This window comes from Mesoplodon densirostris, chromosome 9 (assembly GCF_025265405.1).
Source record: "Mesoplodon densirostris isolate mMesDen1 chromosome 9, mMesDen1 primary haplotype, whole genome shotgun sequence".
Classification (NCBI taxonomy): Eukaryota; Metazoa; Chordata; class Mammalia; order Artiodactyla; family Ziphiidae; genus Mesoplodon; species Mesoplodon densirostris.
The window spans coordinates 37,821,118-37,845,434 of record NC_082669.1 but is presented as its reverse complement, the minus strand read 5'-3'; the positions used below and the strand labels follow the sequence as shown (position 1 = coordinate 37,845,434).

General features: G+C 37.2%; 1 protein-coding gene across 2 annotated transcripts; it reads left to right on the top strand.

Moving 5' to 3' along the window:
* Window positions 1-21,317, top strand: NUP42 (nucleoporin 42). Of its 2 annotated transcripts, XR_009533388.1 has the most exons (8): window positions 1-222; window positions 2,428-2,647; window positions 4,008-4,102; window positions 8,903-8,979; window positions 9,737-9,823; window positions 13,011-13,095; window positions 13,742-16,013; window positions 21,220-21,317. XR_009533388.1 is itself a non-coding variant. In XM_060108572.1 (7 exons), exons 1-7 carry the CDS (start codon window positions 111-113, stop codon window positions 14,317-14,319), a joined length of 1,254 nt encoding a protein of 417 aa, XP_059964555.1. In that variant the 5' UTR covers window positions 1-110; the 3' UTR covers window positions 14,320-16,474. The 2 variants fall into 2 exon arrangements, 1 of the variants encoding a protein (XP_059964555.1); XM_060108572.1 differs by lacking the exon at window positions 21,220-21,317 and having other exon boundaries at window positions 13,742-16,474.
* The last annotated feature ends 3,000 nt before the right edge of the window (window positions 21,318-24,317 follow it).

Here is a 24,317-nt window from a genome sequence, read left to right as displayed (position 1 = left end):
CAGGCGCGAGAAGATGACGTCACAGCAGCGGAGCCGCGACCTCTGGCTGCTTTCGGCTCTGCTAGGTGAGGGTGTCGACTGAAAACAGTTCCGTCCGCGATGCCGTCGCCATGACCATTTGTCAGTTCTTCCTTCAAGGCCGGTGTCGGTTCGGAGATCGGTGCTGGAACGAACATCCCGGCGCCAGAGGTGCGGGCGAAGGACGGCAGCAGCAGCTCTCAGGTAACGTTCTCCTACATCCTTCGCCCCTAGCCGAGCTGGGGAAGGCCTGGCGTGGGGCTGGGCCCACGAGGAACGGCCGTCCCTCGTGGGCCCAGCCGCTGGGCACAGCGCCGTGGCGCACCAGTCAAGTGACGCGGACGTGCCCGCGTCGTCCCCTCGCCCGCCCCGCCCACCGGCTTTTTTATTCATTTATTAGGAACTCGGTTGGCTTTTGTTGAGCGGTTGGAGGCATGGGCTTGGTCTTGGTTACTAATGAAAAACAGTTAATTTTTAAATAGGAATACGTGTCAGAACTTACCTTGTCTTTGGGCGGCAGTGGTCGCAGAATTGGCATAGGTCGACCCAGACGCCTCCTTTCTTTACTACTTTACTACCCTTCTGCGTACTTGTTTTTTCTCCTTGATGCCTTGAATATAATTTTTTCTAAACTTTTCTAGGGAGAGGCTAGCAACTGGGGTCAAAGTCAGGATTCTTAACTTTGGGAAACTCCTTTGAAGATCTAATAAAAGCTACAGAGCCATTAACCTCAGATAAATGCACATGCTCATAAAATTTGGGGTAAAATCGAGAGTGGGATGCTCAGTTAAGAACTCTGGGCTATGAGGGAAGGGGGTGCAGGACTACGTTGACCTGCTTCCTGGCCTAAGTCATTGTCGAAGCTTTTGGAATATTTCACTAAACCAATTGTGGATTTTGCAAAAGGATTGACTGTCTTCGAGGAGAGGAGGGGTCCGAAATGAAACCATAGTACAATGCAAGGTTTTAGAGGTCAGATGAATAGTTAGGTTTTCTTAGGACTGAAACTTAGTCCTTAAAGGTACCACAAGATGCTGACCACCTCTACCTTCTCTTTCCTCCTTTAGGGCTATTCATCTGACCCTTAAACCTTGTGTTACATTGTGGTTTCACGTCTGATTCCCCTTCTTGGAGACAGTCTTTTTGCATCACCCACAGTTGGTCTAGTGAAATATTCCAAACCAAAAATTAAGACTCAGGATCTGATAAATGTACGAGTGTTTCCAGGAACAACAAAACGTAATATTTGGCATTCTGTTGAGACTCACTCTTAATGCAGTAATTAGAGAATAAATGTTGAATGGATAAATGTTAATGGATTTTAAAAGTGGAGATAAAACTAGTCAAGTAAACAGTGTATTTAATGCCCAGAAACAAATAAATGCTTATGGAATTAGTAAGTAGGAAGACGAAAAGCTGTATACAAAAGATGGAATGAATTTCTTCAGTTGTGTCATCCCCGCGAAGGCTTTGAAACTCTGGGAAAATAAAGTATCATTAACCCATACTTGAGGGATCTGGTCTAGCAATCTGCCCCCTTTCCTCTTAGGTTTCGTTAAGCAGTTTTAGAATTGGGAGGTGAATTTTCATAAAGGAATGTATCTCCCATCACTCGAGTTTTTAATATACATATTTAATGGCATATCTCCTAATTCAGTCAGAAACAAGGTGAATTATCTTGACCCCAACTAAGAAGTGATGAATAAATGAGACAGTAGAAGTGAAAAAATTTTGTAAAATATAGAGACAGAGAGGAGAAAAATGTTGGCTTATTTTGATAATTGTAGAATACTAGAAATCTGCTCATAATAGAGGAACTCAGTGCACTTTATTCATATGTAAATTACCTTTATAATCTCTCTATGGAAGGTAGGTAGGTAGGTGTTGTTTTCTCAGAGAGAATACTGAGTCAAATGGATTTACCTATCTATTCAAGGACAGAAGGTAGAATCTAATCTTTGATATTGAATACACTTCTCAATACATTGTCTGTTTTTCAGATTTTACTACTATATAGGGCCCAGTTGGGGAGCAAAGAATGATACAGACACATCTTTTTATCATGAAGGAGCTTATGATTTCAGATACATGCCTTCTATCCACTCCATTATCAAACAGTTGTTTACCTAATAAACTTAGGTCAGCTGAATTTAGTTATATATCATTATTGTTCTGTGGATTTACAGTCTTCTCAATCTTGTTAAGTTAGACCATTATGTGATTTGTTGATACTACACTTACCTATATAAATTGAAAATGAAGAGTTTTGTAATTTAAAATGAGTGGAAATGTAGTGCTTGTTGAATCTTTACATAATGTGTGCACATAATAAGACAGACTACGGTGAAATTTTAAGAGATTTTTAAAATGAGTTGCTAGTAAAATTGTTTATTTTGTTGTTTATTTCAGGTAGTAACAGACGAGGATGGAATACCACCAGCCAGAGATATTCCAGTGTTATCCAGCCATCCAGTTTCTCCAAATCCACACCATGGGGGGGCAGCAAAGATCAAGAAAAGCCATCTTTTGCTTCTGGAGCGTCAGCTAGCAGGAACAGGGGGTTTGGATTGTCTCAGAACCCATTTGCTTCACCTAGCTCTGATGGGCAGAAAGATGAAAAGAAACTTCTGTAAGTGAAAGCCGTCAGAAAAATTCCTGCCCATTTGCTTATTTTTTTCAAAAGTACCTACAGTACTTTCCTTAAAAAAGAGGTAATGTTATTATTACTTTATTAAATTATTAAAAAATCAGAATAAGCAAAAAGCAGAAAAAACATCCATGATCAGAGATAACTACTATTTTGCAGGTATCATACTAGACTTTATTTCACTTAAAAATGTCATTCTTCTTTATCAATACAGTGAGTTCTTGGGGATAATTATGCTTTTTCCACTTTTCTATTGATAACACTGTACTGTGAATATCTTTCTAATGTAGTCCTGCTTATATTAAATTATGAGTTCTTTACAAAGTATGAGGTGATTTAAAGCAACTTGTGATCTTGGAGGTCACTTACAGCATCTTGTATTCTTCTTTCTAAAACTTTTACTTCAGTAAGCCCATGCAAACATTTCATTTGATTTCCTTCATTATTGTGGAGTAGATTTCTTACCATTTATTGAGAACATTCATAATAGAATTTATGATTCCTACCGAAACAGTGCCTGGCTGTGTATAACTGTTCCGTCAGCCCCCAGCAACTAGGACAGAACTTAAATATACTCATTAGTCTTTTACATCCCATAACTAAATTAGACTAGTTGTAAACATTTTGAACCATGTACCATATATAATTAATTAAAATAAATAAATAAAGTAAAAAACCAAATTAAAATTAAAAAAGAAACCCTCCTTCCTATATTTGATGTTGTCATAAAAATCCTAAATTTTATTATTATTTTATTATCCGTTATTCTTATTTGATTAATTCCATTCTGGATAAGGGGAAAATATTTAAGTTAGACCCAGATATATCCATGACTTTGCCAACAAGTTAACCATGGACATGGGTCTGTTCCCTTTTTGCAAAATGTGAGGATTAGACAAAATGATCTCTGAAGTCCTAACCACTTAAATATTTTATGGTTCTTTATTACTTACTGGTTCTTTCTTTCCCAGTTAAATGATCATTGATGTTAATGATAATGAACAAAGAAAGATTAAACTTAGTATTGTGTATTTTATTATATTTCAGTTCTTTAAGATATGTATGGTATGATAGTTGAGTTCTCAGTAAATGTATCAGTTAATGGTTCAGTGTATTGGAAAACCAAAATTACAGACTTCTTTGATATTATAATATTTATAATCATGAAATGTAGCTCATATTTCTATAAGCTTCTGCTTTAAAGAACACTCCTCAGAAAATATAATGGAAAAATCTAAAATTACATATTTACTACAATTTAAAATTTCAATCATTGAAAATTATAAATGATAAATTTTAACAATCAGAAGAAAAAGATCTTTTGCCCTTTTTTTTTTTTCAGGGAAGGAATTGTAAAAGATATGGAGGTTTGGGAATCATCAGGGCAGTGGATGTTTTCTGTTTATTCACCAGTGAAAAAGAAACCTAATATTTCAGGTAACTAGAAATTATGTATTTTTAAAATGTGTTTTACAACTATTGTTTTCTAAAACCAAGACTGTGTCAAATAAAGAAATCGACCACAAACTTAGCTACAGTTAGAAGAGTTTGGACATTGTTTAAAGTATCCGAGTATTCTAGCAGAACTTCATAATTCAGAGACTGAGGTTGGAAGATATAGTTCAAGATATATAGATCCCTTGGGAAAAATAGTAGAATCAGGACCCACACATTTCCAATTCTGTAAGCCCAAGAAGAGGCTCTGCTTCCTTGGTTTCCTGTAGATACAACTTCAGAACCCTTTAGCTGCCTGCAGTGAGTAGAAGAGTCCCATTATGCCAAGGCTTTGGCTGCCTGATTCTGTTCTCTTTCTCCCCTATCTTTTTTTCTAAGGATAGTTATTTTTTCATAAAGCATGTTGAGATCTATTCTGGGGGTAATATTTGAAGGTAAGGAGCCTTAGCTGGGCTACAGAGATAGCATTTCTGTAGAATACTCCTTTCCTTCCCATTTTCCTTTGTCCATAGCCCTTTTTGGCCTGAAAGCTAGACCACCACAGTTGTTTTTGTTTTGTTTTTTTGACATCTTTATTGGAGTATAATTGCTTTACAATGGTGTGTTAGTTTCTGCTGTATAACAAAGTGAATCAGCTATATGCTTAGACCACCACAGTTTTCTAAGCCTACGCTGGGTGGTTCTGGGCCCTATTAAGTTGAACAGCAAGTGCCTAGAAGATGAGAGCCCTTTCAGTCTCTCAGAACTCTGGGATTTCTGTCTGTCTCTGCTCTATCTGCTCATTCTCTGTGAGCATTTCTGTCACACCACTCCTTAGTCGTTTATTTACTTAATCATTCAACAAATACTTACTGAATTTCTTTTGTGCCAGGCCTCATTCTAGGTGCTAGAGATATAGCAATGAGTAAGATAGATAGGATCCATCCCTTATGAAGTTTATGTTCTGGAGGGATGGAGGCAGTAAGTAATACAAATAAATAAGATAATTTTAGATACTGATTTTTCTGTAAAGAAAATAAGCGTTAAGCCTTTTTTAAAAAGTTCAGAATTGAACATAATGCCTAATGCCCTAGAGCAGTGGTTCTCAGTGTGAAATGTAGATCCATAAGCAGGGTTGTAAGATAAAATACGGGACATCGAGTTAAATTTAAATTTCAGATAAACAATATTTTTAGTATATGAATATCCCATGTAGTATTTGGAACATACTTATACTTTTTTTTTTTTTTTTTTGGCTGTGCCGTGCAGCTTGTGGGATCTTAGCTCCCCAACCAGGGATTGAACCCAGGCCCACGGAAAGTGCCAAGTCCTAACCACTGCACCACCAGGGAATTCCCGGGACATACTTATACTTTTAAAGTATTTGTTGTTTGTCAAATATTCAAATTTAACTGGGCATCCTCTTTTTTTTGCCTAAATGTGGCAACCCTATTACTAAAATCCTTTTAGGGGCTGTACAAGTTTAGAAATATTTTCATAATAATACTAAGACATTAATTGCCGTTTTCACTGTGTTGACATTTGCACTGTTCGTACAAAAGCTTTGATGAGGCACAGGCAACAAACTGTACTAGCAGGTTATAATAGTCAATAAAAAAAAAATTTAATGCCATTTTCACTTAAGAATGTCCTTGATGAAGAGGTAAAAATTATTAATTTTATTAAATATTGACCCTTAAGTGTACACCTTTTAAATATTCTATGTGACAAAATGGGAAGCACACACAAAATAACATTAACAAATTTTTTGATATCGTAAGATGACATGTGCCAACATTTGGAGGTTCTGGATAACTCAGTGAACCAATATTTTCCAGATGACCAATGTGTGATGTTACAAAATTATGCATGTTTGAAAAATCCTTTCTAAGTGCAAGATAAAACAATTAATAGTTTTGGTTTATTAATATGATTTCATTCGTATGATTTGAGTCCACATTATAGCTAACCTTTAAGAAACTACTGTCTGTCAAGTTTTGGTATAGTATCAAGAAGGATATCCACAATTATCTGAAAAGGCCATTAAAGTCATCCTTTTCCAGCTACACATCTGTGTGAGAACAGTTTTTCTTCATATACTTGAACCAGGCAATTTACTGAAACAGGTTGAAACAGATTGAACAGCAGAAGCAGATATAATAATCCAACAGTCTTCTATGAAGCCATACATTAAAGAGATTTACAAACATAAGACAATGCCACTTATATCACTAAATTTTTATTTTTTGTTTTGGAAAATAGTTTTTTCATTTATGTTGATATATTTGTTTCTTATTTTTAAGTAAATTAATATTTTCTACATTTTTTCAGTTTTCATTTCAAATATGGTAAATATTGATGTATGTAACCCATGTGAGCAAAAGGTCTGGCATCCTTATTTATTTTTAAGAATGTAAATGGGTCCTGAAACCAGAAAGTTGGAGAATCACTGTCTGTAGGCATCCATTATAATGAATTAATTTTTCCTGTGCAGCTAGAATGATACTACGTTTGTACCACCCTTGAAAGAATTAAGGAAATAGTCACTCAAGTCATTTCCTGTCTTCATGGTTCAGATGAGTAACAGATAGAAGGAGGAGAAAGTAGCCAGAGGGATAGTGTTTCTTCACAGAGAGTGGTTATCTATTCTTAGGAAGCAGTATTGGAGCTGAGTCCTGAATGAAGAGAAGATGTCACTTACGGGAAGATTTGGGGGAAAATGTTCCTTACAGTACAATAGCTAGTGCAGAGGCCCTTGTGGAAACAAGGTTGGCATGTATTTAGTCTAGCAAGGCCTGAATTGCCAGAGGAGAGTAAATAAGAGAAAGAGTAATATGACATAAGGCCAGAGAGAGGCAGCCAGGGGCCAGATTATGTTGGGCCTAATTGCACTAGGAAGCCAGAAACAGCTTTGAGCAGGAGGAGGGATATGATCTGATTAGAAAAAGCTCACTTAAGGGCTTCCCTCGTGGCACAGTGGTTAGGAATCCGCCTGCCAACACAGGGGACATGGGTTCGAGCCCTGGTCCCGGAAGATCCCACATGCTGCGGAGCAACTAAGCCCCTGCACCACAACTACTGAGCCAGCGCTCTAGAGCCCGTGAGCCACAACTGCTGAGCCCGCGTGCCACAGCTAATGAAGCCCACGCGCCTAGAGCCCGTGCTCCGCAACAAGAGAAGCCACCGCACTGAGAAGCCTGCACACCGCAGCGAAGAGTAACCCCTGCTCACTGCAACTTGAGAAAGCCCGCGCACAAGCAACAAAGACTCAATGCAGCCAAAAATAAATAATTAAAATAAATAAATAAATAAATTTTTAAAAAGCTCACTTAGACTGTTGTATGAAAAGAAATGGTCTGTTGGGGGCAAAATAGCATCAGGGCAATGAGTTAGGAGACAACTGCTGATGACTGAGAGTTAACTAGCAGTGGAGATAGAATAGGTCAGAATTCGTGTTCTGTTTTGGAGCTAGAACTGGCAAGAGCCTTATTAATTAGATATAGGGAAAGAGAGAGATGCAGCTTATTAATTAGATATGGGGAAAGAGAGAAATGCAAAGTGATTCTAGGTTTTGTGGTCTGAGCAGTTAATAAAGGTGATAAAGACAAGTTGTTAGAGAGCCTCCAGGATTCTGATTTGAATGTTTAGTCTTTTCTTTATTCTGAGGTAAGGGTCTTTGAAGTTAATGGTGTCTGGTTATAAATAATTCTCTGTAGAAAAATATCCTGAACTTTTTTTCCCTTTCTTAAAAAGTTTTCCTGATTATGAAAGTTACAGCTATTGCCATAGAAAATTTGGAAAATACAGGAATATGTGAATAAAATCAACTAATCTCAGAGATAACAACTGTAACATTTTAGTGTATTTCTTTCAAAACATGCACACACATAATTTCTTATTTATATGTATAATTAGGAATCATAACCTAGTGTTGTATTCTGCTTTGTTTTCAGTGTCTCTGTTACTAAAAATACTAGAATGAACGTCTTTTTATGTAACACCCTTTGTTTATACATTTAATTATTTCCTGAGGTTAAATCCTAGAAATTCTAAGATCAAAAGGTATGAGCATTTTTAAGTCATTTGACATTTATTGACAATTTTCCTCCCAGAAAAGTTTTACCTTTTTGATTTCCATAATGGCAACTTAGGAGAATGTCCATTTCACCACATCCTTAATAACAATTATTCATTATTAATTTTTGTCAGTCTGATAAATAAAGCATTGTATCTCTATTTAAGTTGTATTTTTAAATTGAACTTTTTTTTTGGCGTGAACTTTTTAATTTCATTTATTTACTGGCTATTTGAATTGTTTTGTGAATTGCCCGTTCATTATCTTTGCCCATACTAAGTTATTTTTCTTACTGATTTGTAATAGCTATTTATACATTGATGTTAGCTCTTCTCCTGTCATGGCTCTTCTTCTCATGTTGCAATTATGGTTTTCCCAGTTTACTGTTTGCCTTTCAATTTTGCTATTGTAGTTTCTGACTTACAGAATATTTTTTTTAGAAGTATGAATGTATATGTAGTCAACTCTTTCTTGTTTCTTTTGTTTATTATTCCTTCCACTCCATTTATCTTTAGAAAATTTTTCCCCTTCAAAGATCAAATAACCAACTATATTTTATTCTAATTTTATACTTTATTAAATAGAGTATAGGCTTTGAATTTTTTCCTTATGATTATGAAATTTTTCTAATGATCAAGATTAGCATATTTTCCTGTCTAGCACCTCTTATTTTACTATACTATCAAAAGTATTGGTATTTAAAGATTCCAATTGATTCCTCACTTCAGGTTTTACAGATATTTCACCAGAGGAGTTGAGACTTGAATACCATAACTTCTTAACCAGCAATAACTTACAGAGTTATGTAAGTTTGTTTCCTATTCATCTACCTAACAGATTAGCTGTGAATTATTGTCTTCTCTGTAGTAGCTTGTTTGTGTGTTGGCAAAGCGGATGAGGTCTATAATTTTTTTTCAGAACAAGGCTAGTTTTATATTCTAAATAAAAATTTAGAATTTCTTTGAAATTGGTTGGTTATCTAAAATGGTGATAATATACTTTGACTGTAGTAACTAGGAATGTCATTATTTTTATTACGGGTTATCCAGCAATCAGTCCCAGAAATCATACCTTTCATTATTTGGCAAACATCTATGGAGTGAGTATCTCTTAGGTGCAGACACCACAATGAATGCTAGAAAAACAAACTTAAATAAAATGCAGTGTTGTATATAGATTAAGATTCTCATATATCAAATATCAAAAAATTGAAAAGCTGGGCTTGAATAAGGTCAGTGCCTAAAGGAAATGACATAAATCCTGTGTTTTTCTATTGTCTACAGTCAATATCATGTGTTTCAACTAGTACACATGTTTGTCTCTATACTGCCAGGTACTTATGATTTTAACTAGGTGATACAAGGAGTTGGAGAACAGGGAAAAGGGTCTACAGCTGGAGTATCTTTGGCAAGTAGGGGTAGGTCAATGCAAATTTTACAAGTTATGGGCCATAAAAATGTTTTATAAATTTATTGTGACTTTGGAAATACAGACATGAAGTTGTTGGAGAGATTATCTTAAACACTCAATATTGACTCATTATTTTTCTGTCTTCTCTCCAGCTACATTCCATCCAACAGTTAATAAATCAGTGGAGGAACAGGGTAAATGAACTGAAAAGTCTAAATACATCAACTACAATAGCTTTGGTGAGTATTGGAGAATTTTCTACAGGGAAATGTCTTACCTATTGCTTTTTTGCAGAATTTCACTTTGGATTTGGAAAGCAAAGCTAAAATTCTCTGTCAAGAATTGTGATACACACATTCTCAAGAACTATATTATTATTTAGAGTCACGGTCCTGGAGTTGTTTTCTCTCTGTTCCTTAGTCAGAAAAGCACAGATAATTATGCTTTTCTAAAACTATTTTTAGGATAAGGTTTTTAACTTTGGTGGTACTAGTTTTAAAAATTGGAAAATGTTACATAAATTCAAGTATTCCAGGTTATCAGCATTTAAAAAGAAATTGCTTTGAAAAATATGAATGCATATTTAGACTAATGTATACTTTTGTGACTGAAGGACCATATGTTCCTTGTCTTATACAGAAATGCCTTTAGGAGATATATGCCCACTTGTCCCCAAAGATACATGATCCTACTGCAGCATATTCATTATCTCTGTCAATAAAGTTTATTTTGCTACCCCCATAAGAAGTTCTTAAGAATATTATTTTTAAATAAGATATTTACATTTAGAATTTGATACTTCCAGTCTCCTAGGTGGTTTTTCTTTGTACTTTCTGAAAAAGGCTATGAGAGTAGTAGCTGCCTAAAGTTAGTGAATGACTGTTCGAAAGTCCCAACACCCTACTCCTTTCTTTTTTTTTTTTAATTTATTAATTTATTTATTTTGGGTTGTGTTGGGTCTTCGTTGCTGCGCGTGGGCTTTCTCTAGTTGTGGCGAGAGGGGGCTACTCTTCGTTGCAGTGCACGGACATCTCATTGCGGTGGCTTCTCTTGTTGTGGAGCACGGGCTCTAGGCACGTGGGCTTTAGTAGTTGTGGCATGCGGGCTCAGTAGTTGTGGCTCACGGGCTCTAGAGCTCAGGCTCAGTAGTTGTGGCACACGGGCTTAGTTGCTCCGCGGCATGTGGGATCTTCCCGGACCAGCGCTCGAACCCATGTACTCTGCATTGGCAGGTGGATTCTCAGCCACTGCGCCACCAGAGAAGTCCCCCTACTCTTTTCTTAAATCTGTGCTTCTAAATGACTAGTCTCTTTTTTTTGGCATTGCATTTTTTTTGTTTAATTAATTTTTATTGGAGTATAGTTGCTTTACAATGTTGTGTTAGTTTCTACTGTACAGCAAAATGAATCAGCTGTACATATACATATATCCCCTCTTTTTTGGATTTCCTTACCATTTAAGTCACCACAGTGTATTAAGTAGACTTTTCTGTGCTATACAGTATGTTCTCATTAGTTGTCTATTTTATGCATAGTATCAATAGTGTATATGTGTCAACCCCAATGTCCCAATTCCTCACACACCCCCAAATGTCTAGACTCTTGTGCAAGCTAATTTCTTCTACCTTTCAATTGTTGTAATGCCATTTAAATTCAGTAGGACTCCTCGGAAGTATTTTTTCTCTAGATGAGAGGTAGCCCGCCATCACCATTGCTGATATAGAAGGGATAACTGAGTCCAGAGAACTACAGAGCTTCCTTCAAGGTTGGAAGTTCCATGTTCTTTGCCACCTTCCTAGGGGCCCTTCTGTAGGTGAGAATCTTGGACAGCCTACCTACAACTGGCTTACCATATGTCAATTCTTTATGCCAAGTGATTGGGGTTTTTTAAAATATTTATTTATTTATTTTATTTTTGGCTGTGTTGGGTCTTAGTTGCGGTTAGCGGGATCTTTATCACGGCATGCGGGATCCTCCACCGCGGCTCCTCATTGCAGGGCGCGGGCTTCTCTCTAGTTGTGGCCCACGTGCTCAGTAGTTGTGGTGTGCGGGGTTAGCTGCCTCGCGGCATGTGGGATCTTAGTTCCCCAACCAGGGATCAAACCCACGTCCCCTGCATTGGAAGGCATTGGAAGGCGATTCTTAACCACTGGACCACCAGGGAAGTCCCTGCCAAGTGGTTTATTCTTTATTCTTTTAATCTATTATATGGATATAATTTGTTTATCCACATACCTGTTAATGACTGAGGGAGAGAAGCTAGAAGAAAAAAAGAAAAAGTACATACTAAATGATTCTATTTATATGACACTCTAGAAAAGACAAACCTCATCTCTAGTAATAGAGAGTAGGTGAATGGTTCACTGGGGCCAGAGGTTGGGAGAGTGTTGACTGGAAAGGGACACAAGGGAACTTTTATGGGTGATGGAAATATTCTAAATCTTGATTGTAGTGGTGGTTATAAGTTTGTCAAAACTCATCAAAATATAGATAGATTGTTTTAATGGATGCATTTTATTTTATGTAAACTGTACCTCAGTAAAGTTGATTTTTTTTTTTAAAGAAAAAATGCCAATAGGGGTTTTTTTCTTTTTTTTTTTTTTTGCGGTACGCAGGCCTCACCGCCGTGGCCTCTTGCGTTGCGGAGCACAGGCTCCGGATATGCAGGCCCAGCGGCCATGGCTCACGGGCCCAGCCGCTCCACGGCACGTGGGATCCTCCCAGACCGGGGCACGAACCCGTGTCCCCTGCATCGGCAGGCAGACTCTCAACCACTGTGCCACCAGGGAAGCCTGCCAATAGGGTTTTAAAATGAGAGAAATCTTATATGCTTAGGTTGATGAGGGAAGACTTCTTAGAGGTAAGGATTAAGTGAAAAGTTCCTTGAAAAGGAGATTAAGATTTCAGTAAGCAGAGACGAAAGACATTTCTAGAGCAGAAAATAGCAAGAACATAAAATATTTTCAGGGAAAAGGAAATGTTTAATAGATTTTAGTGGTAAGCTTTTAATAATGTAATTGCGAATTAACTTCAGTTCAAGCATTTGAGTAAGTAGACTGGGTATCCTCTAAAGACCCTTTACCTAATATCTAGGTTTTTTGATAAATGCAGATCAACCAGTAGAAACTAAAATCTAGAATTAAAAAGTATTTTCCTGATTTTAATATGTGTTCATTGAAGAAACTTAGAAAGTGTTTTAAAAGCATAAGTAAAATAAAAATAATTCATAATTCATCAGCCACACAATCACTTCAAACTCATTGAGGTTTGCCCATTTTTTTCTATGAACATTCACTTGTAGGCATTTTTCTATGTTAAACAAAATGAAGAGGTTTTTAAGTGCACATATTAAAAATTGAATTTGGCTATAAAGTGTATAGAAAAGGTTCTTGAGAATTATTCACTTGCCTACCTTTTTTTTTAATAGCTCTCTGATATAAAGGGTGGAGTAAATCAAGCAGCACCTGCATTTGGATTTGGCAGTAGGCCATCAGTAACATTTGGGTCACCAGGTAAGTGACAAAGTAATGAAGGACTTCACTGATTCAGAAAAATAGGATTTTATAGGTTTCAAATATAAAGCCTGAAGTTTTGTTTAGTGCCATTTTAAGTCACCCTTGCAAATTCTACCACCTTCCATAATAGAGCTTCAAAGAATTTAGCTCATCAAGCATTTGCGAAATGGGGTTCAGAATGGGCATGTTCTTTGCAAGACCCTATGGCTCAGGCTTTAGAAGTATATTTTAGGAATGTTTTTTCAAGACTTCCATAGGAATACGTAGTTAGGGTAGCAGCACCTTTGAGGACTTTGTTGTCCCTGTATATAACAGCATAGTATTGTCCTCAAATGACAGCTCCGATGAGATGAGGGGACAGGTGAAGTGAAGGTTCACTCCCTAATCCATGAGGTTTCTCAAGAGCTGCCTCCTTGAGTATAAATTATGGTGCAAAGGAGATCAATGTAGCAGAAAGACAGGGACAACAGGGTTTAGTGGGTTTGTCCTAGCTTCTCATTTTCACTTTTCTCTTCTTCCTTCCAGTAAGTTAATTATCATCTAAATATCGCAGAAATAAGAAAAAGAAGGGCGGGTGGGGAGTAGTAATATAGCTACATTTTCTGACTAATAGATTCTTTTATTCTTTTTCTGTTTTTTGTAGGTTTTCCAGTGAATAACAACAGCAGCATTAATGCTCAGAATTTTAGTTTTAAAGCAAGCTCTGGATTTGCTACTGCCCCTTCTGGAAGCCCTTCTGTGTTTGGGAATACTCCAGCATTTGGAGCTGTACCCTCCGCCAATTCTGCCATCACTGCTTCTACTCCAGCTTTTGGACTTGGGAAACCCCAAATCACATCTGCTGCTTCATTTTCATTTAAAACCCCTGCAGCTTCTGGTTTTGGATCATCCGGATTTTCAGGATTTCCAGCTTCTATGGCAGCAGGCTCTGTTGGAGCTCCAAAGGCCCCAGCCTTTGGAAGCGGCAGTTCTTCAGCTGGTTTTGGTAGTCCAGGCTCACAGTCTCACACTGCTTTTTCCAAGTCATCCAGTGGCACCTGTGGAAACAGCAGCATATCCACCTCTCTCTCATTCTCAAATGGCAGCACCAAAACAGATAATGTATTATTCACACCCAGGGATCAACTAACAGCAGAAGAACTGGAACAATTTCAATCCAAGAAATTTACTCTGGGAAAAATTCCATTAAAGCCACCTCCTGTGGAATTTCTAAATATTTAAATGAGTAATTTTAAATACAGAAAAGAACAGCTTTTAAAATTCTTTTGAGTGGTTCATATGAAAGGGCAGATACATAGATATATAGATATACACACACACATATATAAGAAGTATAAATTTTCAATAATAGGAGTTTTTATATTTAGCATTTTCTTCCTGAGTGTAACTATTTAAGTAAAACATAACAAAAACTCAGCAGCGGACTTTTTTTTTGCTATAATTATGAATGGAACTGAAAAAACAGGGTGCACGGAATAAAGTACTTTTCTTATTCTACATCACTTTACTCTCTTACCATTTAAAATTTTACCTTTAGGGGCTTCCCTGGTGGCGCAGTGGTTGAGAGTCCGCCTGCCGATGCAGGGGACAAGGGTTAGTGCCCCGGTCCGGGAAGATCCCACATGCCGCGGAGTGGCTGGGCCCGTGAGCCATGGCCGCTGACCCTGTGCCTCCAGAGCCTGTGTGTCTGGAGCCTGTGCTCTGCAACGGGAGAGGCCACAACAGTGAGAGGCCCACGTACTGCAAAAAAAAAAAAAAAAAAAATTTTACCTTTAAACATTTTTTTTAAAGGAAGGAGATAATTTCTAGACCCAGCAGAGAAAAAATGCTTAAATGTTTAGCCTACTTACCAAATAAACATCAGTAGCATGACTTTCCTTCATGTTAAAGAAGATTCTCTTAAAGAAAGAAAGAACAATTTTTAAAGGGTGAAAACGTTTTAGGACCTAAGAAGCATTTTCCTCTCATATTTTTTCCTCCTCAGTTTTGGCTCTCTCATGGACCATTTGAGTTTTCTTCAACAATTTTGGGCTAATTTTTATCTTGGCCTAATTTTTATGTAATTCTATTTTTTCCTCACATTATCCCATCAAGCGGATGGATTGTAAGAGGAGTAGAAATTATGATCTCGTGTGAATAAATAGTGTATATATATCCTTTGTAGTTGCATAAAACATTTCTGGAAGAATATGTAAGAAACTTGCTAACAATGATTACCTCTGGGAAAAGAATTGGTGTCTGGATTAGGAGAAATACTTTATATACCATTTTGAACTGTTTGAATATCTTACCATGTACATGCATTACTTTGTTTTTTAATTAAAAGAAAATCAGGAAAATTAAAAAAGGATTAGGAAGCTTTTTTCAACTATAAACAGCAACATTATTGGAAAGTTTAATGATACTTATGATCAAGCTAGTTTTTCTAGCTGCATTTTTGAAAAGCATTTTTTTAATATAAATTTATTTACTTATTTATATATTTGTTTTTGGCTGTGTTGGGTCTTTGTTGCAGTGCACGGGCTTCTCATTGCCATGGCTTCTCTTGTTGCAGAGCACAGGATCTGGGCGTGCAGGCTTCAGTAGCTGTGGCACAGGCGCTCAGTAGTTGTGGCTTGTGGACTCTAGAGCTCAGGCGCAGTAGTGGCGCACAGGCTCAGTTGCTCCGCGGCATGCGGGATCCTCCCAGACCAGGGCTTGAAACTGTGTCCCTTGCATTGCCAGGCAGATTCTTAACCACTGCGCCACCAGGGAAGCCCAAAAAGTATTTTTTTAAAACTAACAAATAACTCTTTATTCAAGATGCATCTTCTATAGACTTTTTTTTTAAGTAACAAAGAAGGGACTTTATAACTGGAAAAAAGTTTTTGAACAAATCTAGGCTGCTTTCTTCCACCTCCATTTACATTATTAAGGTATGCTCTTATTCCTTTATGGTATATTTCTTAAAACACTTTTTTATAAAATATGTTTATTATAATTTTGGAAATTTCCAACAAGGAAATTAAAATTATCAGTAATCTTCTCCCCGCTTCCCCCAAATAGTTTATGTAGAGCGGTGAGGATTCACCAGCTGTTTCTAGAGTTTCTATTAGACTTCTCAGACATGTTTGGTTCTCCCTGTGTCCTCAGATTGAGGGAGTAATATCTTGTATATCTTATATATGGTTGATCCAAATACCCAGAGACCTGTCATGAGTTGAAGCATATGTGTCAGAGTTCTGTGTTCCTTTCTCAAGCCTCAAAAATTACACAGCTAGCACTGCGAGAACAGTTTCCTAACACAGATCTGGCATTGAAGTCATTTTTTTAAGTGAAAATAAAAACTATTAAAAGATATGCACTCCATGTGATTTTAGCATACATGCAAAGGGTTTAATCCTCAGGGGATCCAAATTCTCTGTTACAGTTTTTGAAGAACTGTATGACTCTAACAGTTTTGGAACCCCAGCATTTAGAATAAAATCTACTCAAAGGGGTGTATGTTTGAAACCATCCTTGGTATAGAAGTGATAAATAGACCCTAAGTTCCTGCTTTGGTCGTAAGCTCTAAAGACTTTCCAATGTTTTTTTCAACTTACAGTTGACTCCTAGAGTTGTCCTACCCTGATGGAATGAACGCTGTGCTACCGTTAGGTTGGTTACAGGCTTACCAGGCTCCCTTGGGTCCCAGTTGAACTTCCCAATGTCCTGGAAGCTCTGAGGGTGCAGATTAAGGGCCCAGTGTTTCTAAATCTGCCTGACTATAAGGATCACCTGGGGGTACTGATTAAATAATATATCCATTGGGCTAGGCCTGGGAATGTGTTTTTTTTTACCAAGTGACCCATGAGATCCTTCAGGCAAGTTTGGGAAACTAGCCTATCCAGCTACATTTAGGCTACTTAGTAATATGCAATTTGGGAGTTGTAATTGTTGGAAGTCTATTTTCTGTGCTCTCACACACACACACAAAAATGAGATCCAAAGTTGTCAGATAGTGCACTTGTCAAAAGTACAAATAGGTGCTATGAGTCCCTTAAAAGTGTGAGAAACTAGGGCTTCCCTGGTGGCGCAGTGGTTGAGAGTCCGCCTGCCGATGCAGGGGACACGGGTTTGTGCCCCGGTCGGGGAAGATCCCACATGCCGCAGAGCCTGCGCGTCCGGAGCGTGTGCTCTGCAACGGGAGAGGCCACAACAGTGAGAGGCCCACGTATCGCGCAAAAAAAAAAAAAAAAAGTGTGAGAAACTAAAGCAAAGAAGTCCACAAAGTAGAAGTCAGCAGTATGCATGCATACTGGTATCGGAGTCCAAGGAGGCCAGGAACTCCTAGACAGGCCCTAAGGAGCAGCAGGGCTTCAGAAAATCAGAAACAGGTAACACTGAGGTGGTGGTGGCCAGGCATAAAGGTAGATTGAGTTTCAAGACCCTAAGAGAGAGTGGAAGGGAAAAGGCAACCACAAGGCACAAGAGCAAGTGCCACCATCTGGGTTTATTCAGTGAGGCAAGAACCGATTCTAGCAGAGTTGGTCGAACTGAAAGTACACCCAAAATAAGCACAAACAGCCTTCCTTCACAGCTTCTACAACAGCTGTCCCTTTTACCTAGGACTTAGAGCAAGAGACAGAATTGTATATAAGGTATTATTACAAGTAAACTGATTTAACTAGGTTGATTATCTGATCACAGATTAGAAGGGGAGAAGTGTAACAGCTGAGAGCTGACTAGAAGGGGAGAGAGAAGCTGATATTAAAACTATTTAAAAGGCCTAACATGATTTAGCTACATAGTATTGTTCATAAGAGTAAAATAATTCAATCCAGTGTCCAACAACAGGAAATTGGTTAATGTGGTAGGTGCCCATATTGGAATACTAAACAGCCTTTCTAAATGACCTAGAAGAATAGGGAATAAACTTGGAAAGTTTTCACTCTGTAGTCAATGGGCAAAACCTGTTATAAAACAGCATGTACAATGTGGTCCAGTTTGGGGGGAAAGTGTATATTCATGGGAGGAAAAAACCTAAAATTAATAATAGCTCAGATTTGTTTGGTTTTTTTATTGTGGTTAAAAAAAAAACACATTAAATTTACCATCTTAAACATTTTTAAGTTCAGCGGCATTAAGTTACATTCACATTGTTGTACAACAGATCTCTGGAACTATTTCATCTTGCCAAACTGAAACTGTATACCCACTAAACATTAATTCTCCCTCCCTCCTTTCTCCAGTGCTTGGCAATCACATTTCTACTTTCTGTTTCTAAGATTTGACTACTTTAGATACCTCATATAAGTAGAATCATACAGTAATTGTCCCTTTATGCTGGCTTATTTCACTTAGCATAACGTCCTTCAGGCTCATCCTTGTAGAATGTGATCGAATTTTCTTCTTTTTTTAAGTTTGCTTAATATTCCATTGTATGTATTGTATGAACCACATTTCGATTATCCATTCAGCTGTTAATGGAATTTGGGTTGCTTCTACCTCTTGGCTACTGTAAATAATGTTTTAATGAACATCTCGTAAAGATCCTGCTTTGAATTCTTTTGGATATATACCCAGAAATGGGTTTGCTGGATCATATGGCAGCTCTGTGTTTAGTTTTTTGAGAAACCGTTACACTGCCCTTCATAGGAGTTACACCATTTTACATTCCCAGCAGCAGGGTTTCAGTCTCTCCACATCCACCCCAACACTTAGTTTCTTGTTTTGATAGTGGCCTTCCTAATAGGTGTGAGGTGATATCTTGTGATTTTGATTTGCATTTCTCTTATGATTAGTGCTGTTGAGTATCTTTTCATATGCTTGTTGGCCATTTGTATATCTTCTTTGGAGCACTATCTATCTATTGAACCCCTTTGCCCATTTTTTAATAGGGTTATTTTCTTGTTGAGTTTTAGAAATTCCCTATGTATTCTGAATGTTAACCCTTTATCATACATATGATTTGCAAATATTTTCACCCATTCCATAGATTGCCTTTTCACACTGTGGATTGTTTCCTTTGACACACATAAGTTTTGAAGTTTGATATAGTCCCATTTGTCTATTTTTGCTTCTATTGTCTGTGTTTTTGGTATCACATTCAAGAAATCATTGCCAAATCCAATGTCCTGAAGCTTTTCTCCTATCTTTTCCTCTAGTAGTTTTATACTTTTAGGTCTTACATTTAGGTCTTTAACCTATTTTAATTTTGGTCCAGGGTATAAGGTAAGTGTCCAACTTCATTCTTTTGCATGTAAATATACAGGTTTCCTAGTACCATTTGTTGAAAAGACTATCTTTCCCTATTTTGTAGTTTTGACATCTTTGCCAAAAATTATTTGGCTATATAGGCAAGGGTTTATTTCTAGGCTCTAGGCTCTGTTTTATTGGTCTGTATATCTGCCTTTATGCCAGTACCAGACTGTCTCAGTTGGTGTTGCACTGTAGCTGGTTTTGGAATAAGGAAATGTGAGGCCTCCAACTTTGATCTTTTTCAAGATTATATTGGCTATTCAGGGTACCTTGAAATTTCGTATGAGTTTTAGGATTTTTTTTTCTACTCCTGCAAAAAAATGACATTGGGTTTTTGATATGAATTGCATTGAATCTTAACATTGCTTTATGTAGTATGCATATTTTACCAATATTAAGTCTCCCAAACCATAAGCACAGGATGTCTCCATTTATTTGTGTCTTCTTTGATTTCTTTTAGCAATGTTTTATAGTTTTCAGTGTACAAGTCTTTCACCTCCTTGGTTAAGCTTATTCCTATGTATTTTATCCATTTTGATGCCATAGTAAATGTGATTGTTTTCTTAATTTTCTTTTCACATTAGCCATTATTAGTGTATAGAAATACACCTGACTTTTGTGTGTTGATTTTGTATCCTGCTACTTTGCTGAAATTACTTATTAATTGTAACAGGGTTTTTTTGTGTGTGTGCGTGAAGTCTTTAGGGTTTTCTACATATACAATCATGGAATCTGTGAACAGAGATCATTTTACTTCTTCCTTTCCAAATAGGGTGCCTTTTATTTCTTTTTCTTGTCTAATTGCTCTGGCTAGGACACTCGGTACTAAGTTGAATACAAGTGGTGAGAGGGGGCATCTTTGCCTTGTTTCTTCTTTTTTTTTTTTTTAATGGACACTTTTAATCCTAATTGCTTTTTTTTAATTCATTTATTTAATTTTAATTTTTGGCTGCGTTGGGTCTTCATTGCTGTGCATGGGCTTTCTCTAGTTGCAACAAGTGGGGGCTACTCTTCGTTGCAGTGTGCAGGCTTCTCATTGTGGTGGCTTCTCGTTGCAGAGCATGGGCTCTAGGCATGCAGGCTTCAGTAGTTGTGGCACGTCAGCTCAGTAGTTGTGGCTCACAGGCTGTAGAGCACAGGCTCAGTAGTTGTGGTACACAGGCTTAGTTGCTCCATTTTGCCTTGTTTCTGACCTTAAAGGAAAAACTCAGTCTTTCGTGGTTGAATATGATGTTAGCTGTAGCCTTTTCATATATGGCTTTTATCATGTTGAGGTAGTTTCCTCTTTTCCCAGTTTGTTGATTGTTTTTATCATGAAAAAGTGTTGACTTTGTCAAATGCTTTTTCTGCATCATTTGAGATGATCATATGCATTTTGTCCTTCATTTTGTTAATGTAGTGTATTATATTGACTGATTTTGTGTGTTGAACCATCCTTGCATTCCAGGTACAAATCCCACTCAATCATGTGTATTATCCTTTTAATGTGCCGTTGAATTCAGTTTACTAGTATTTTATTGAGGGTTTATGTATCGTTATTCATCAGGAATATTTGTCTGTAGCTTTCTTGTGTCTTTTTCCAGTTTTGGTATCAGAATAATGCTGGCTTTGTACAATGAGTTTGGAAGTGTTCCCTCCTCTTCAGTTCTCTGGAAGGGTGTGAGAAGGATTGGTATTTTAATCATTTAATTGTTTGGTAAAACCCCTCAGTGAAGTTATCTTGTCCTGGTTGGGAGGCGTTTGATTACTGCTTCAATCTCCTTATTAGTTATAAGTCTGTTCAGATTCTTTATGATTTACTTTTGGTAGGTTGTATGTTTCTAGGAATTAATCCATTTCTTCTAGGTTATCCAGTTTGTTGATACATAATTGTTCACAGTAGTCTTTTTTTTTTTTTTTCAGCTGCACTGCACAGTTTGAAGGATCTAAGTTCCCCAACCAGAGATCAAACGCATGCCCTCTGCAGTGGAAGCACAGAGCCCTAACCACTGGACTCCCAGGGAATTCCCCACAGTAGTCTTTTATAATGCTTTTTTATTTCTGTGACATTAGTTATACTATCTACTCTTTCAATTCTAATTTTAGTTATTTGAATCTTCTAGCTCTTTTTCTTAGCTAATCTAGATAAGGGTTTGTTGATTTTGATGATCTTTTTAAAAGACCATGTCTTAGTCTGCTTGGGCTGCCAAAATAAAACATCATAGAATGGATGGCTTAAAAAACAGATATTTATTTCTCACAGTTTTGGAGCCTGAAAGTCCATGTCAGGGTGCCAGCATAGTCAGGTTCTGGTGAGAACCCTTTTCCTAGCTTGCAGATAGCTGCCTTCTTCTTGGGTGCTAAGGTGGCCTTTTGTCATGCGTGTGCATGAAGAAATAGATTTCTCTCTCCCTCTTCTTACGAGGGCACTAGTCCCATCATGAGGTTCCCACCTTCATGACCTAATTTAAACCTAATTACCTCTCAAAGGCCCCACCTCCAAATACCATCACTTTGGTGGTCAGGGCTTCAACATATGAATTTAGGTGAGGGGACACAAACATTCAGTTGGTTTTATTGGTTTTATTGATAATACCAACTCTTGGATTTATTGATTTTTTCTATTGTTTTTCTATTCTTTATTTCATTTACCTCTCCTTTAATCTTTATTGTTTCTTTCCTTCTGCTAAATTTATGTTTAGTTTGTTCTTTTTCTATTTCTTCAAGGTATAAAATTAGATTATTGATTTGAGATCTTTCTTCTTTTTAATGCAAGCATTTATCTCTATAAGGTTCCCTCTTATCACTGCTTTTGCTGCATCCCATAAGTTTTGGTATGTTGTATTTTTCACTTGTCTCTAAGTGTTTTCTAAATTCACTTGTGATTTATTCTTTGACCCATTTGTTGTTTAAGAGTATGTTGTTTAATTTCCACATACTTGTGTTTTTTCCTTCTGCTGTTGATTTCTAATTTCATTCCATTGTGGTCAGAGATACTTTGTATGATTTCAGTCTTCTTAAATTTGCTAAGACTTGTTTTGTGACCTAACATATGGACTACCTTGGAGAATGTCCATGTGCACTTGAGAAGAACGTGTATTCTGCTATTGTTGGGTGAAGTGTTCTGTATATGTTTGGTTCAATTATTCTATAGTGTTAAGTCCTCTGTTTTCTTATTGATCTTCTGTTTGGCTGTTCTATCCATAACTGAAAGTGGAATATTGAAGTATCCTACTATTATTGTGTTGCTGTCTTTTTCTCCCTTCAGTTCTGTCAATGTTTGCTTCATACATTTGGGAGTTCTAATGTTAAGTGCATGTATATTATAACTGTTATATCTTCCTGGTGAATTGACCCTGTTATCATCATGCAGTGTCCTTCTTTGTCTCATATGATAGTTTTGGTATTAAAGTCTATTTTATATAAGTATGGCCACCTCTGCTCTCTTTAGGTTCCTGTTTGCATGGAATATTTTTTCCATCCTTTCGCTTTTAGCCTATGTGTGTCTTTAGATCTATAGCATGTCTCTGTAGACAGCATATTAGTTGGTTCTTGTTTTTTATCCATTCAACCAATCTGTGTCTTTTAATTGGTACATTTAATCCATTTACATATAAATTAATTATAGGCAGGAAAGGACTTATATTGTCATTTTGTTTTCTGTATATCTTATAAATATTTTGTCCCTCTCTCCATCCTGCTGCCTTATTTTGCGTTTTGCTGATTTTTTGATAGTGACATATTTTGATTCCCTTCTCATTTCCCTTTTTGTGTATTCTATAATTTCTCTGTGGTTATCACTGTAATTACATAAAATATTTTAAAGTTATAATCATATGTTTTAAACTGATAACAACTTTAATCACATATAAAAACTCTGCTCCTTTACAGTTCTGCCTCACCCACTTTATGTTATTGAGACATAAATTATCTCTTGTAACACTGCATATTTATTAACATAAATTTATAATTACTTTTCATGCTTGCTTTTGTTTTTTTAAAATCTGTATCAGATTTAAAAGTGATTTATGCACTTACATTACAATACTACATAATTCTAAATTTATCTATATGTTTACCTTTACCAAGGAGTTTTATATTTTTGTATGGTTTTTGTTGCTCTTTATCATCCTTCTGCTTTAACTTGAAGGACTCCCTTCAGTATTTCCTTTTTTTCTTCCTAGCCAGTTTGTTTTCTATTGACACCACAATGCTCAGGTCTCGACCATGTACTTTGATGGTGTTCTCAACCATTACTTCCATTGCTGCTGCTTGATCTTCAGGTTCTCCTCACGCTTGTTGAGCTGGCAGTGCATAGTACATATTTTCCTGGGCTGCAGTTCCAGGGGTTTGTACTTCTTGCCCTTGTAGAATTTCCTGAGGTTCTCTTTCTGAGTCTGGTTAATGGCAGCGAGAACACAGGCAATAGATTTGCAAACAACTGGAATCTTATAGAGCTTGGTTGCTGCACTGCCTGTCACTTTGGAGACATGCAGCTGGGACAGCTCCACTTTCAGGTCATCCATCTGTTTCAGCAGCTCCTCCTTCTTCTAGCCTGAAAGTCTCAAGACAATCTTGGCCATGGCTGCACAAGGATGCTTTAAAGTATGAAACAGATGAATGAAGACATCTTCTTTACCCAAAACATTAGTTTATGTTAAAAATTATTGCAGGGCTTCCCTGGTGGCACAGTGGTTGAGAGTCCGCCTGGCGATGCAGGGGACGCGGGTTCGTGCCCCGGTCCGGGAAGATCCCACATGCCGCAGAGCAGCTGGGCCCGTGAGCCATGGCCGCTGAGCCTGCGCGTCCGGAGACTGTGCTCCGCAACTGGAGAGGCCACAACAGTGAGAGACCTGCGTACCGCAAAAAAAAAGAATTATTGCAGAAGAAGAAACTCAAGGGGTCTGACTTCAATAATACTCATCAAAGGTAAATTAATATAACAAAATACCACTTCATGACCATCAAATTGGCAAAAATCAAAGTCTTACAATAACAGTGTTAATGAAAATGTAACATTG

Bases quoted from the DNA above. Each gene is read 5' to 3' on its own strand.
- NUP42 (XM_060108572.1), top strand. From the start codon at position 111: ATGACCATTTGTCAGTTCTTCCTTCAAGGCCGGTGTCGGTTCGGAGAT. The intron at 4,103-8,902 runs GTAACTAGAAAT...TCCTCACTTCAG, and splicing joins AAAGAAACCTAATATTTCAG to GTTTTACAGATATTTCACCA. The intron at 8,980-9,736 runs GTAAGTTTGTTT...TCTTCTCTCCAG, and splicing joins GCAATAACTTACAGAGTTAT to CTACATTCCATCCAACAGTT.